The 14,040-nt window shown below is 49.9% G+C and overlaps 1 protein-coding gene across 3 annotated transcripts in view; it reads right to left on the bottom strand.

Moving 5' to 3' along the window:
• C2CD2L (C2CD2 like) overlaps positions 1-14,040 on the bottom strand; it is a 42,424-nt gene that overhangs the window by 24,241 nt on the left and 4,143 nt on the right. For 2 of the 3 annotated variants that reach the window (XM_075073571.1, XM_032776143.2), the window contains exons 2-8: positions 11,755-11,850; positions 10,476-10,595; positions 9,076-9,186; positions 8,049-8,165; positions 6,164-6,278; positions 5,831-5,954; positions 5,306-5,370 (exon numbers count right to left, since the gene is read on the bottom strand). In XM_075073571.1, the coding sequence (XP_074929672.1) occupies positions 5,306-5,370; positions 5,831-5,954; positions 6,164-6,278; positions 8,049-8,165; positions 9,076-9,186; positions 10,476-10,595; positions 11,755-11,850 (748 nt within the window). The remainder of the gene's footprint in view (positions 1-5,305; positions 5,371-5,830; positions 5,955-6,163; positions 6,279-8,048; positions 8,166-9,075; positions 9,187-10,475; positions 10,596-11,754; positions 11,851-14,040) is intronic. The other variant, XM_032776140.2, reaches the window with a different exon arrangement.

Here is a 14,040-nt window from a genome sequence, read left to right as displayed (position 1 = left end):
AGCCCATGACTGGAGTCAGTGCTCTAACTGGAGTCAGGTGCTCTAATTGGCCACAGCTGTTCTAGTTATCTAAGCAAACCTTCCTCCCTTGGCAGGGAATAAGGCCCCTGCTAACACTCTTATGCTGCCCTGGCCATGCTGTATCACATTCCCCCCGCCCTGCTCACACCAGGGGTTGGGCTACTCGGACGAGAGGCAGTGTTGGCGTGAGAGGCATCAGCGTTGCCGTGTTGGCTTCCAGCCTATGCTGGACCGAAAATGGAAAGGTTGCAAAGAGAAGAACCACCTCGTCACTCTGGCATTTCTTTCCTTGTTCCTATGCATCCACTGGAGCGGGCGTGATCAGTCACAAGGGTAAACCACCGCCCCAGGAGATAGTAGCGGAGAGTCTCCATAGCCCCTTTATCGCCAAACATTCCTTTTCACAAACAGCGTATTTTTGTTCCCTGGGGAGGAGCTTCGGCTGAGGTACAAGATGCGGTGCTCCTCCTCCCCTACCATCTGGGAAAGGACGGCACCGAGATCCCACCCCCGAGGCGTCCGTCTGCAGATGATTCCTTCTCGAGTCTGGGCCATGAGTACGGATGGCAGCATAGGGCTGTCCGCAATCTGCAATGCTGTTTCCGCCGCATCTGTCCACTTCACTATCTCGGGCCCCGAGCTTTTATCAGATCCATTCAATGGCCCGCTCTTGTGGCACATGAGGGATGAATCTCCAATAGTATCCAACTATACCCAAAAATGCTCTAGACCTGCTTCTTGCGGATTGGTCGAGGCCAATCTCTGTATAGCCTCACCTTGTTCCATTGGGGCTTCACCACCCCTCTCCCTACGACATGCCCAGTTTTTGGCCTCAGCTAGTCCTATCACGCATTTCAGAGATTTGCGGTGGACCAGCCTTTCGCAAAGCGTCCACACTGCTTCCACTTTGTCCAGGGTTCTCCCCAATCAGGCTATGTATAACTATGTCATCTAGATAGGCGGCGGCATAGTTGGCATGGTTCGTAATAATTATCCATCAGTCTTTGGAATGTGGGAGGGCCCATGGAGTCCGAAAGGGGAGACAGTGTACTGGAACAGGCCATCGGGTATAGAAAAGCAGTCTTTTTCCCTGGCATCTTGGCCAGGGTATTTGCCAATATCCTTTTGGTCAGATCTAGGGTGGTTAGGTATTTGGCCTTGCCTAACTGATCAACCAGCGTCAATGCGTGGTATCGGGTAGGCATCGAAGTGGGATACTTCATTTAATTTCCGGAGTCGTTACAAAACCTCAGGTGCATCAGGCTTGGGGACTGTACGATTGACTGGACCATGGCTGTGGGATTCTCAATGACCCCGAGTCCAGCATCTTTCGCACTTCTCCTAATTTCTTTCCCTTTTAGCTTCCAGTATTCGATATGGTCTTATCGTCACCCTACTCGGGGCTGTGACAATATGATGTTGGACTAGTGCCGTTCGCTGTTGGGTACAAATACGTCCTGGTTCCGGTGGATCATTCATGACTCCATCGTTGTTTCGGGGTTAAGTCAGGAGACATCTTTACCGGCTCCTTGCGGCCCGTCTGCCTGAGGTAGAGCTCCTCGAGTGACCAGACACATCTCTCTGTCATGCCAGGGCTTCAGTAAGTTGATGTGGTATATTTGCTCTGGCTCGGCGGTCTGGTGTCTAACCTTATAATTCACTTCTCCAATGGCTTCCTATCTCCTATGGTCCGTGCCAACTGGGCTAGGAGGTTTCGTCTTCTGTGGTCGGCACTAACACCATCCCCCGTCCCCGGCTGAAATCTTTCGATTTTCGCCCGACCGTTGTAGTATGTCCGCCTGTGCCTTCTGTGCTTTTTCTATATGCTCCCCGTACTATCGGGTCTCGAGTTATCCGCTCTCGCATCTGTGTACACATGCTCAATAATATTTCCTGGTTGGGTTGTCCCTCCAATACCTCCTTGGCGATATCCAATATCCCGCGTGGGTGGCGTCATTATAAGAGTTCAAAGGAGAAAAACCCGTGGACGCCTGGGGAACTTCCCGTATAGCGAACACTTAGATCGGCAAAGAGATGTTCCATCCTTCTCATCTGTGTGCTACCACCTTCCGGATCATACTTTTTGAGGGTCGATTGAATCTTTCGACTAGTCGTTGTTTGTGGATGGTAGACGGAGGTCCGAATGGCTTGTATACGGAGCAGTGGCACCTAATGCTTTACATTAGTTTTGAAGTAAACGGGGTTCCCTGGTCTGTCAGATCTCCAGTATCGCCCACGCTGCGAAAACCTGTAGTCTTCTTTAGTATTGCCTAGACGTCGGGTTCTTTAAAGGGATGCCTCTGTGATATCGTGTGGCATAGTCAAGGATGACTAGTACGTTTTCAGTGGCCGTGCGACTTTCTAGTGGGCCACAATGTCCATAGCTATCCTCTCGAACGGGAATCAATAAATAGGTAAAGGTACTAGTGGGCGCCCGCAAGCGAGGTCAGGGGCTATCAGCTTGGCATTCAGGGCAGGAGGCACCAATAACGCTGGACTTCTGCTCGTATTCCTGTCCAATAAAACCTCTTAGCTATTCTATCCAGCGTCCTTGGTCTTCCCCTAGATGTCCCCCAAATAAATGACTGTGAGCATAACCTAGTACGCCCTTATGTGTTTTCGTGGGACTAGGAGTTGCTCTACTTCTTCCCCTCGTATTTGCTCTATTCTGTACAACAGACACGTCATTGAGCTACGTAATATCGCCTTGGGCCTTTCGACTTTTCTTTTGCTCACCAGGTACTCCTTTAGCTTCCCTACTCCTCCCTCACGTGCACTATAATGGACTTCGGCCTGGGTCCTGCCCAAAGTGGTTCACGTGCAGCGCTGAACTGACTAATTAGGGGGCCTATTCAACTCTGTCTCCACTGGGGTGCTCCGCACATTGGGCCAGGAACTCCGCTTGAGTCCTCCGTGGAGCCGAACCTTCATCCTTGTCTCCTGGGCGGTTCGTCTACCCACAAGGGAAGTCTTTTGATTAGCTGCCAGAATGCTGGTCCCTTCACTTTTAGCCGCCCTTCTTTCTCGCCTAGGCCTTACGGGGTTTTCCAGGGGATGAGAACAATTCTGGAGCAAAATTCAGCAACATGGGCGAGGCTACTTTAGTATTGCCTCTGTCTCAACCTGGGGGTGCTTCTCTCTCCTGCCTCTATCGGGTCAGTAAAGTTCTCAAACCAGGGAAGTTCTCTCCAATCACAAGAAAGGGAGCTTGGGACGACTCCTGCAAAACTCTGGTGGTATTACCCTGGATTTCAATCCGACTGGATTGTGGGAAAATCACGGTGCCATTCGCATGTTACCCCTGTGCTTTGCGCGAGTTAGTTGGTCTGTTCCCACCAACTTTCCGCAGAACCAACGTGACAGCACTCCGCAGATCTATTAATGCTATGGTTTTCTATACCGGTTCATTTTTACTGGTCTGGTAAATCCATGTGAGGTCAATGTAACCCTACCAAGTTGATTAGGCCACATTGCTCCCCATAACTCCCCAGATTTACACTGCATAGGCACCTCCTTGTTGGGACATTGGGTGCTATAGCCCCATTCCCCCATCATACACCCGTCCCTCATTCCGGTTATCACCCCTTGCCTGGGCTAGTTGGCCGCCCCCCACCACTCTTCCCAAACCCCCAGGTCCCTTTCTGGCCTCGAGCCATTCTCACTGTCGTGTCCTCCCGGTTATAGTTTTCTAGAGCTTGACAGGATACCGGGGCCTGGGTTTGGGGTTGTCCTTCCTGGGTTGCCGTGTCTCCCCGCTTGGAGTCTGGAACATTCGCGGGCTGCCAGTGTCTTATCCACGAGGGAGAGCCAACTCATCATAGGGTAGAGGGTCATTCTGACCCACCCAAGTGTCCTGAGTCGCTGTGGTAACCCCCGATAACCAGTCCAACTATTAGTACGTCACATCTCCTCAGAGCTTATGGGGCTTCACAGGGCCGCAGCCATTTCCGGTCCGTGTGGATCAGTCACACAACTGCGTTCGGGGTGTCGTCCTCCATATTATTCAGCCATTCATGACCTCTGGGCTCGTAGTGCGTTGTCACTCCGAACTGCCAGGATCTCTGTCCTGTAGCTGGGGAAGTAGTTGCTGCAGCTTCTGCAGACATATCGTATAGTACCTCGGGCTTCCCGCACGATTAGCGGAATGGGGCGGCAAGGCATACCACAGACCATTTCTCATCCGCGGGTGACACAAGGCCTGCCTCGCAGGCTGTTCTCTTCAAAAGCACGGAGGTATGCTCCACCATCATCCTCCCTGGTCATTTTTATGTATAGTAATGGCTAGCCCGTATGGTCCGGGTCTTTCCCCGTGGTGATTCTTTCATTAAGGGTTTTATCTGGCTTATTAGGTCTTCTCAGCAGGCCTCGTGCTGAGAGCCTGACTCTAGCACAGCTGATTAGCCTCTTCTGCAATTCTATCGCCTCTTGTGGGTTGGTTGCTGCGAGCCTGGTAGCCTCCTGCTGGGCCGCGGTGGCATGTAAGAGGCCTTGACCACGTCGCCATTCTTAGGGTGGGAGGGTTATGTCTTCCCCCTGGACTATGTTCCCCAGCACGGCCAGATCCCACTCTGACACCACGTGTGGCAAATTGCCGGTTATGTTTCTTCTCTGGGGTAGGTTCAGGGGTCAATTGCTTCCTCTGGACCAGTTCTTAATCACTCCCCTGGTGCCTTGAGAGGAGGTGGAGAGGGAGGACCTGGGCACCCCCTCTACTCCAGTCCACACCCAGGGGCCCTGGGGTTGTGGTGAACCACTTGACTTAGCGGTTCTTCCCGGGTTACTTCCCTCTCATACCCGTTCAGCTTGTGAAGGGCCCGCCTCTCTTCTATACAGCCTGGTGCCCCTTTACCATAGGGTTTCTGTTGTTTGCTTCCCAATCCACCGCAGCACTCCTCCAAACCTTCTCTCTCTGACAACTCTTCTACTTCTGCAATCTTCACTCTGCTCCAATCCAACCTTTCTCCCATTCAACTCCCACCCCCTGTCTGACTGAAAGCTAGGGGTCTATATCCCATGACTGGTGGAGTCAGGTGCTCTAGTTATCTAAAGTAAACCTTCTCCCTTGGTGGAATCAGGCCCCCTGCTAAACTCTGTATCACATATTGCACTAAGACACTCTGTTTTCAATATGTGGGTCTTATGAACTGACCCGGCTTTTTCCAAGGAGAAGATTTCATGATCCTTTCACTTGTAAAAATCTCAGGGGCTGTTGTAACACCAGGAATGACTTCAATCCTCTGATTTTGAGCCTTACCGGATCCTGTTTATGGCTGATCATACTCACTCTCCCCATCACTGCTGTTCCCCAGTACTCTCAGCTTCAACTCTTTGCTTCGTGGTCCCAGCTCCCTGTCAAGATAGAAACAGAAGAATTGGCGCTCAGCACACGTCAAAAGATTTCCATCCAAGAACTCTCTTCCTCTGACTGACCCTATTCCTCACCCACCTCCACCTCTTCACAGGGCCCAGAATTTAGCACCGTTTTTTTGTGTGAGAGTGATGCCAGAAGAGAGCTTCTGCTCCAGATGTGAGGTGCAATTTCACAGCTGCTAAGAACGCAAGGGGAGGTGGAGCAGCAGTGCTACAATCAGAAGTGAAATTATTATATGGATTGGGCTGCACTAGGAAAACAGCATGGATACTCAGGATGGGAAGAGCAGGGATATGAACACGAACTTCTGCCAATACAAAGGAATTTGAATCTAGGATAGTTGGCATCTGACATATACCCATCCCTAATGAACCCCAGAGACCTGGCACACTGGCTGCAGCCCTCCCTTAGCTGAAAAAGCAAAGACCAGCTCCTTACAGCATGAGCTCCTCATTCCACTCCACTGCTGCTGCAGTGCTGGAGATGCTTGCTCTCGTTGGCTTTGTCCATTTCTGCTGCAAAGGACTGTCTAGCTCAGCTACACAGCATAGCTTCCCACCTCCTGGGATAGAGAGAACGGATCAGAGGAAAGGAAATGAGGACGAGAGGACTGGAATTCTACAGAGTGAATTATTAGGATATTGCTCAGCATGCTGGCATCCCTCCAGCCCAAATCCTGAAGACCATCAGAGCAAAGTGTCTTTTCATCCTCTGAAGTCAAACACACTTACGCCCCCTCTCCTGAAGTTTGTCTGGTTTCTCCCTTCTTACCTCCTTCCTCTTCACAGCTCAAGTTGACCACCTGCATATGCCGGAGAATTAACTTGGACACTGTAGAGGGCACTATATTAGATGAGGACTCTTGGGACAGTTTTTCACAGGACATCTGAGAAACAAAATGGGAGGTAGACAGATCAACCATGCCCAACTGAAATACTCTCACTAATCCCTTTCCCCAACCAGCGGATTGGAGTAAGGGGCCATACCAGGGCAAATGGGAACATTAAAAGAGAGGACATAGCCCAGTGAGAAGGAGGAGGCTGAATAACCTCAATCAACGAAATACAGTGCTGATGGTTATGATATGCATCCCTGATTGCCCTGTGGCAATTCATGGTATCTAGCATGAACAGAGGAGAGAAGCCACTCATGAACCTGAGCTGGTCCCACAGCCTATTAACCTGTAGAGGAGTCTGTGCAGGGAAGTGACTATGGGAGCACCATTGCTTAAGACATTGTAAAGCAAACAGAGGAACTGACTATAGGGAACAAATCTGAACTGCCTATGGAGGATGGGTGAAATAAGTCAGACATCCTATTAAATTGTTAATTACTGTTTCTGTGTGGTCTCTTCTGCACTCACCTGCACATCCAGTCCCCACTCCTGAGCCCAGATTCCATTTCCTCCTTTAACACTCTAATACAAGGGCCATATCTGGGTATGGAAATTGTATGGCAGGCCATGAATGCTCACGAAATTGGGGTTGGGGTGTGGGAGGGGGTGAGGGCTCTGACTGGGGGTGTGCGCTCCAGGGTGGGGCCAGAAATTAGGAGTTCAGGATGTGGGATGGGGCTCCAGGCTGTGGTGAGTGGGTGAGGGTTTGGGGTGTAGGAGGGTGCTCCGGGCAGGGACCAAGGGGTTCAGAGGGAAGGAAAGGGATCAGGGCTGGGTCAAGGGGTTGAAGCACAGGGAGTGGGGGTAAGGGCTCCAGCTGTGGGTGCAGGCTCTGGGGCGAGGCTGGGGATGAGAGGTTGGGGTATAGAAGGGTGCTCCGGGCTGGGATCAAGGGGTTTGGATGGTGGGTGGGGGAAGCAGGGTTCGGGCACAGAGCCGTGGCTCAGGAGTGCAGGCTCTGGGGCAGTGCTTACTTCAAACAGCTTCCAGAAGCAGCAGCATGCCCCCACTCTGGCTCCTACACGAAGGCACAGCCAGGCGGTCCTGCTGCACACTGCCCCATCCACAGGCAGAGCTCCCATTGGCTGTGGTTCCCAGCCACTGGGAGCTTCAGGGGTGGTGCACAGAGCAAGGGCAGCATGTGGAGCAGAGCCTCCTGGCTGCGCCTCCACGTAGGAGCCAGAGGGGGGACATGCTGCTGCTTCCGGGACCCTTGCAGAGCACCCCCCTGATCCTGCTCCACCACTGGAGCTCCACAGCAGGGCAAGCCCCCGACCCTGCTCCCCAGCAGGAGATCATGGGCCCGATGCGGCCCAAGGGCCGTAGTTTGCCCATACCTGCTATTATAGATATCTCTGAGCCTGCCAGTGATCCTCCTCAATTCCCACTGCTTTCAAGGCATACGGGGAAAGAAAAAAAGGATTACTAGACATCAGACCAATGTTCTTATCTAGTCTGGTTTCCCATCTCAAAGTGGTCAGCATCCACTATTCCAGAAGAAGGCAGAAAAAGCCTATAATAGACAGGTATGGATTTAACCCATAGGGAAGTGTCTTCCTAATTCCTGCCAGTTAATAGCCATTTTATGTCCTGAAAAATTAGTTAACAGACATGTAGTTTTAATCCCAGTAGTATAATGGAGAGTATTACCCTCCCCAAACACATCTAACGATTTTTGATTCTTGCCACGCTCTCAACCTCGGTAATCTTGTTGCAGTGACTTCCACAGGCTAATCAGGCTGAAAACGAGGAGAGCCTTACCACATTGCTACCAGCAGTGCATGCCTTCAGATTCACCATCATGGCAGGCTGGGTGCTGATAACTGAGTCCTCAATCAGGTCCTTTATGGTGGACAGATCCACTTTCCCATCATTCTTCTTCCCAACAAACCAAAATGAAAAAGACCCCCCAAAAAACCACAAAAAAGTTACTGGAACAGTTTCGTCCATAGAAGATAATTTGCTGTCCTGATTTCTCATCAAAGCCATTAAAGTGGCCCCAGTCCACCTCCCACAGAGTCATACTCAGCCATTCCCTCTAGGGTTCCTAAAAAGGGGTAAACCAAGTGTGTCACTCACAGCTTATGTACATAGTACAGCTTATATATACAGTGTACATACACATACATCCACACTCTCACAGTGTTTCAACGCAAACGAGTTAAGGACAAGTGCCTGCAATTTCCCTAAGAGCTGCAGTCACTCCAAATCATGACAATAGTAATTAAAGCTTCCCATACCATCACAACTGTGAGAGACAGATGGGTGACCAACCTGCTGCACTTTGGAACAGCAGTTGGATTGCTACACTGAGTCAGAAAGAAGAAGCCGGGGGAAGCCAGATACTCAATACACACACACACACACCACACAATTAAGACTTATGGGATTGGAGGGACTAAACAGGAAATGCTGCAGGGCACAAGTGTGCCAGAATACACTTCATTAAGCGGTTAATATTGTGGATTGTGCCTGCACTAACTTTTTTCAGGAACTCTCCTACTGTAGCAGCTCCACCACTGGTAGCAACACTGGGAGAACTTGTCTACATTAGTGCTTCCACTGTCTCAGCCATTGGTGGTGCTGCACCAACGCTAATTCAAGAGTAGAAGATTCCCACCCCTCACCCTTTAATCAATCGTTCAAAAGATACTAATACAAACAAGGCTATAGAGAGGAAAGGCTGACAGCTCCTCGCCTTTCCCAAGTAACAGCCCAGTACTGGGTTTAGCCCACCATGCCTGTTCTCAGCCCCAGCCCCACTTCTTCCCTCCTCCAGTTTGCTCACTTCACGGGGCTGAAGTTTCGGAACAACTGAAAGGTTCAAGTCTGGTCTGTTCTTGAATGTCCATGACACCAGCAGGCCCTCATTCTGCAGCTCCTCCAAACGGATCTCCACCTGGCTCAGGCCAAAAGAGGACCATTAAGAATCAACTTGTTATTAGATGCCCTGTTCATTGATTCAGGATTAAATCACCAACAGGGCCTCATGAAACCTAGTATGGTGAAAGGGCAAAGAGGACCATCACAAATCAATCTGTGCCAAATACTTTGTAAACAGAGGGCTTGCTTATGGTATGCCAGCATGATATCCAGAGTTCCGAGAGGTAAGAACCATCCCAGAAAACCTCACAGTCCCAAAGAAAGATCTGTAATAGCCATCCTGAGTTCTCACCTCTATGTGAAGCACAGAGACTGGTGAGAGGAGAACAAGACTATAAACATGTCTCATTATTTCACAGATTGAACAGAAAGCCTGGCAGGAGACACATAACGAAGAACAAATTGGCTATTAATACAGGACCTCCACCGAGACCAATCAACCAACCATTGCCAGTTCCGAGCGTGGACATTTACAACAACAACTTTTTAGGAGGAACTAGACTGAGAACCAACTGGGCCACCAAACAGCCTGGAAATGGGCAAATACAACCTGGGCTGGATTTGAACCTGTAACATCAATGCAGAAGGCTCCACTGCTCCATTCCCCAATCCCACTGAGCAACACAGTCTCAGTGAAAATGCATTTCCAACAATGCTTTCTTCAGAAGGTGCCCGGACCTCGGAGTCTTTCAAGAAGGCTCAGACAACAACTCAGCAGGAAGCTATTGGAAGTTATGTTTCTTTTAAATTTACTTGGGATTAAAAGGGCTGTTCTCTGGGAAAATTTTGGAGATACCCAATAAATGAAACATTCAAAAGGGAGAAAACTTCTTATGAGTGAAGTAAGGAACCCAGGATCAACAGAGCTAAACACACAGTTTCCCAATAATGCATTTCTTTTCAAGCAAAACAAAGGATTTTCTTGTTATAACACAGATGGGTCACAGGGCTCTTTCATACTTTGCAGTAGAGCCTGACTATGTGGACTCCATGCTTCCAGTCCAGCCTAGCAACAAACAGCATCTTACAAAAACACAAATAGGCCATTACCATGCCTCAGAAATCCAGTCACTGGATTTTGTTATGCCTACATAGACTGGGTCTATAGCAAGTTTTATAGCATGATTCTCAGACTGGAGCTCCCTCAACACACAGCTCAGGGAAATTCTGCTAACCCCACAGTTTTGACAGGAGGATTGTTAACATGACTCTCATGCCAGCCCTTCCCCTCCTCCTGCAGACTGGAAGAATGGTTAAGGGACAGGGAAAGAGGAAGTCTTTAATCCATCAATTTAGCATTATTACCTGGGCCTGCAGCAGAGCTAAAGTGACATGATAGGTATCCATGGCAACAGCAGCTGGAGACTGCTGAGTGACAGAGACTGGGAACTTCACAGCATCAGCTGACAGATGGCAGTGCAATACCTAGACAAAAGAGGGAAAGAGTCTGCAGCAGCCTCCCTGGGAGAATTGGGTTGAATGGGAAATGCCTGTGCAGACCGGCAGCCAATCAGAGAAGGGCTTATTGGGAGCCAATTGGGGGCCAGATTGGAGACATCCAATCAGGGCTCAGCTTGGCCCTATATAAGGGCTGCCCAGGAGAGTAGCAGGCAGTCTGTCTCCAGAGCAGAAGACCAGCACCATGGACAGAGCAGTGCTGGGCAGGCTCAGGGGGAGAATAGCAAGGCTCCGGCCCAATACCTGCCAGACTGCAGGCCCTGATAGAAAGGGCCTAGAGAGTGCGAGGGGCCAGAGGGAAAATGGCCCAGGGGCAGTTGGGACAAGGGGAGAGAAGGAGAGTAGAGAGGTTTCCACTAAAGGGTCCCTGGGTTGAGACCCAGAGTAGTGGGCGGGCCTAGGTCCCCCCTTTCCCCTTCTATTGCACCTGGCCATGCAGTAGGGTGGCTGAAACCAACTGCAACTGGCCCTTGAGACAAGGGGCTAGATTTTGGAGGTTGTGGTTGGCCACTGAGTGACACGGGCTCAGATGCCAACCAAGGGCAGACAACAGGTGGGACACCACCAGGAGACGGTGCTCCACTGGACTCAGCTAATTCCCGGAGATAAACAGCAGGAGGCGCTGGGTGGTGAGACCCAGCCTTGTCATACGTGGTGACAGAAGTCAGGGGAATGCAAATACTCATGACTGGAGAGGAGTGTCAAGGGGTGCTTATGGTGTGACCATAGTTACCTCAATAATTTGCTGCTTAAGTCTTTGATGTACTCTTACTGAATCTCCTCAGTTTTACAAGGTCCCCTCTGTTTTGAATTGTAAGGCCATGATGTTGAAAGTCCAACAGCACTGATCAGAGCCAAGAATAGTGCAAGATACAAGCACTGTGTCAGTTTCCTCAGCCACCTCTGTCAAATCCTGACCTGCACCCCCACTACTATCCCAGACTGGAGCTTGCCCCTATAGCTATTCCAGTACTGAGTGGCCACCCTTCTCCTAACTCTGACATCTCAACCCTGGCCCCCATCCATTGTCCCAGACTTAAAGGCCAAGATAATCCTTGTAGAATATACACTAGCACTCAGTGAAAAGATACAGAGCACAACAAAATGCAGAATGGCAGTGTCTTACCATACTGTGGTCTGCCTGGCCTGTGCAGGTCACGTGACTTATATTCACCGCTGGTGGAAGCTGAGGACTCTCTTCGAATGTGATTTGGATTGAACTCTGGGGTAAGAGAATCTTGTTAGTCCCCAAACAAGGTTAGTTTATCTAAAAGCCATTTCCAATGAGAGGCCTCCAGAACTGCCACATGGCAGCCACGGGACAGCTGTGAGAGTGCAGAGCAGCATCCACACAAGACAAGTGGGTAACAGTGAGTGTAGGCACATTCAGAATGAGTAAGAGGAAAGCCTTCCTTGCATGGTATGGAGCTGGCTTGTGAAATTCCAAGCCTGAGGGGGCCATGGTAGATTTAAACAAGGGCTGGAGGATTCCATGACAAATAATATCTGTAGCTACGCCAGCATCACGCTGAAGGGTACAAGTTCACCAATGCAGGCTCAGATAGGAATTACTACCCCTTTGTGCACACAGCATAGGGAGAGGAACTCCCTCTGGAGAGCATACAAAGGCTTTGTTTATGAACAGCTCCTTATGCAGTCAGCCCTAGGGTGTTTTAAAAGGACCATAAAGGGATCACACAGGCATTATCCATTAAACACAGATCTCAGCAGGGATGGAAATTATAGCAACCCCTGATATCTGAACCCAACCATCCATGGCTGTTGCATCCCCAAAACCAGTATTTCAGAACAGTGTCTGGCAACCCAGTCTCAGCTACGAAGTTACCCCACATAGTTCTCCTTGGGGCCAGAGAGATTTCAGAATCCCAAAACATCTCACTTGGCAAAGTGGCTTTCAAGAAATAGCATCACCAAGAGCATCTGCTCAGTTCTTTGCTTGTTACCCCATAAATTCACTAAGGGCAGCAGCAAAGATATTTTAGGGAAAGAGAGAAACAAGAAACCGATAGGAGCTGCATTCACACTAGGAGGGTTTCGGTCAAAGCACTAAGACAGACAGGTTCCAAGTGGCAGAAGGCAGAGAAAAATGAGCCCCCTGAATACACAAATCACATGAAAAAACCTGTGTCAAAGACAGCGGGACCACAGTGACAGAGATAGCAATGTCAGATCATGTGGGGGGTTGTGGCTGATGCCAATTTGCTTTAACAATTTGGTTTTGGGGCCAAATTATTTCAAGCTGGGTTTGAGTCTACCTGCCCCCTGCATCAATTCTAGTTTAGTTGCCCATCTTCAGATTTGGAGAAGTGGGGTGGGGGGAAGGCTCTGATAAAGCTTTACGTCCATGAACCCAGTTCATTTAATGCAGATGACACTCCAGCCACAAGGGAGAACTCTGCAAAATATGGAGGAGGAGAAGACAAGTGGTGGTGGGGTCCAGTACTGAGATAAAATGGGCACCACTCCCAGAGTTTTTGCCTCCAGGTGGCAGTAGGCAAGTACCTTCTTCTCCACAGCTGCAACCTGCTTCTGGGAAGCATGCTGTCACACAAGCACAGCTGCTAGACCTGTATCTCCATTTTGAAATATACCCTCAGGATGTCTGACATCTCACCGCACTGAGTAAATATGGCAGCCACCACCTTTAAGTTCTGCTTCCCCTCTATTTCAGTGCCTCAAGCTATGGCACCCCCAGCTTGCTGCAGAGGGGACTCTGGACCTTAATTTCTGTCCTCTCAGGAGAAACCTGAGCATCCCTGTCTTTGCATTTGTTTTTGCCACTCAGAAAGATGCCTCACTTTGACTTCCATCCACAGCCAGTCTGGGGGTGAGAGAGGTGAGCTGCTCTGTGCTTTTGGAGTGATCCCTCTCCCTGGGTCTGCAGAGATGACTAGAGTTGAGGAGAGGACAGACAGAAAGCAAGATGCCTAGACCTGTGCTTCTATTTCACAGCACACAGATAAAACAATGGGCATTACAGTGTCATGGGAGCTCACCTGCTGGGAGGCAGGTTCAGATGCTGCTCCTTAGCAGAGATCACCATGAGGCTGGACATGTCTCCCTTACAAGGAGAATGACAAACCAGAGAGAGTACAAGAGCCAAACTGCAGCTTTTCCTGAAGCTTCAGAAAAAAAATGATTCCAGCTGCAGCTACCTAATCATGATGTGATCTCCACACTCAGCAGAATCTCACCAACTATAAAGGTCCCTGAGCATGGGCCAAATGCTCCCCGAGTTCCAATCTGCAGACCATTTGCTACAATAGTCCTGGGATCTCAGGCAAAATTCTGCCAATGTTCCTCTATCCTGATCCAGAGTCCCCCTGCTCTTTCAGTCATGGGCTCCCGACACACTTGTCTGCTGACACATCTCTGTCCTAACCGGGAGCTG

This window comes from Chelonoidis abingdonii, chromosome 18 (genome assembly GCF_003597395.2).
Source record: "Chelonoidis abingdonii isolate Lonesome George chromosome 18, CheloAbing_2.0, whole genome shotgun sequence".
Lineage (NCBI taxonomy): Eukaryota > Metazoa > Chordata > Testudines > Testudinidae > Chelonoidis > Chelonoidis abingdonii.
This window is presented reverse-complemented; position numbering and strand designations above follow the sequence as displayed.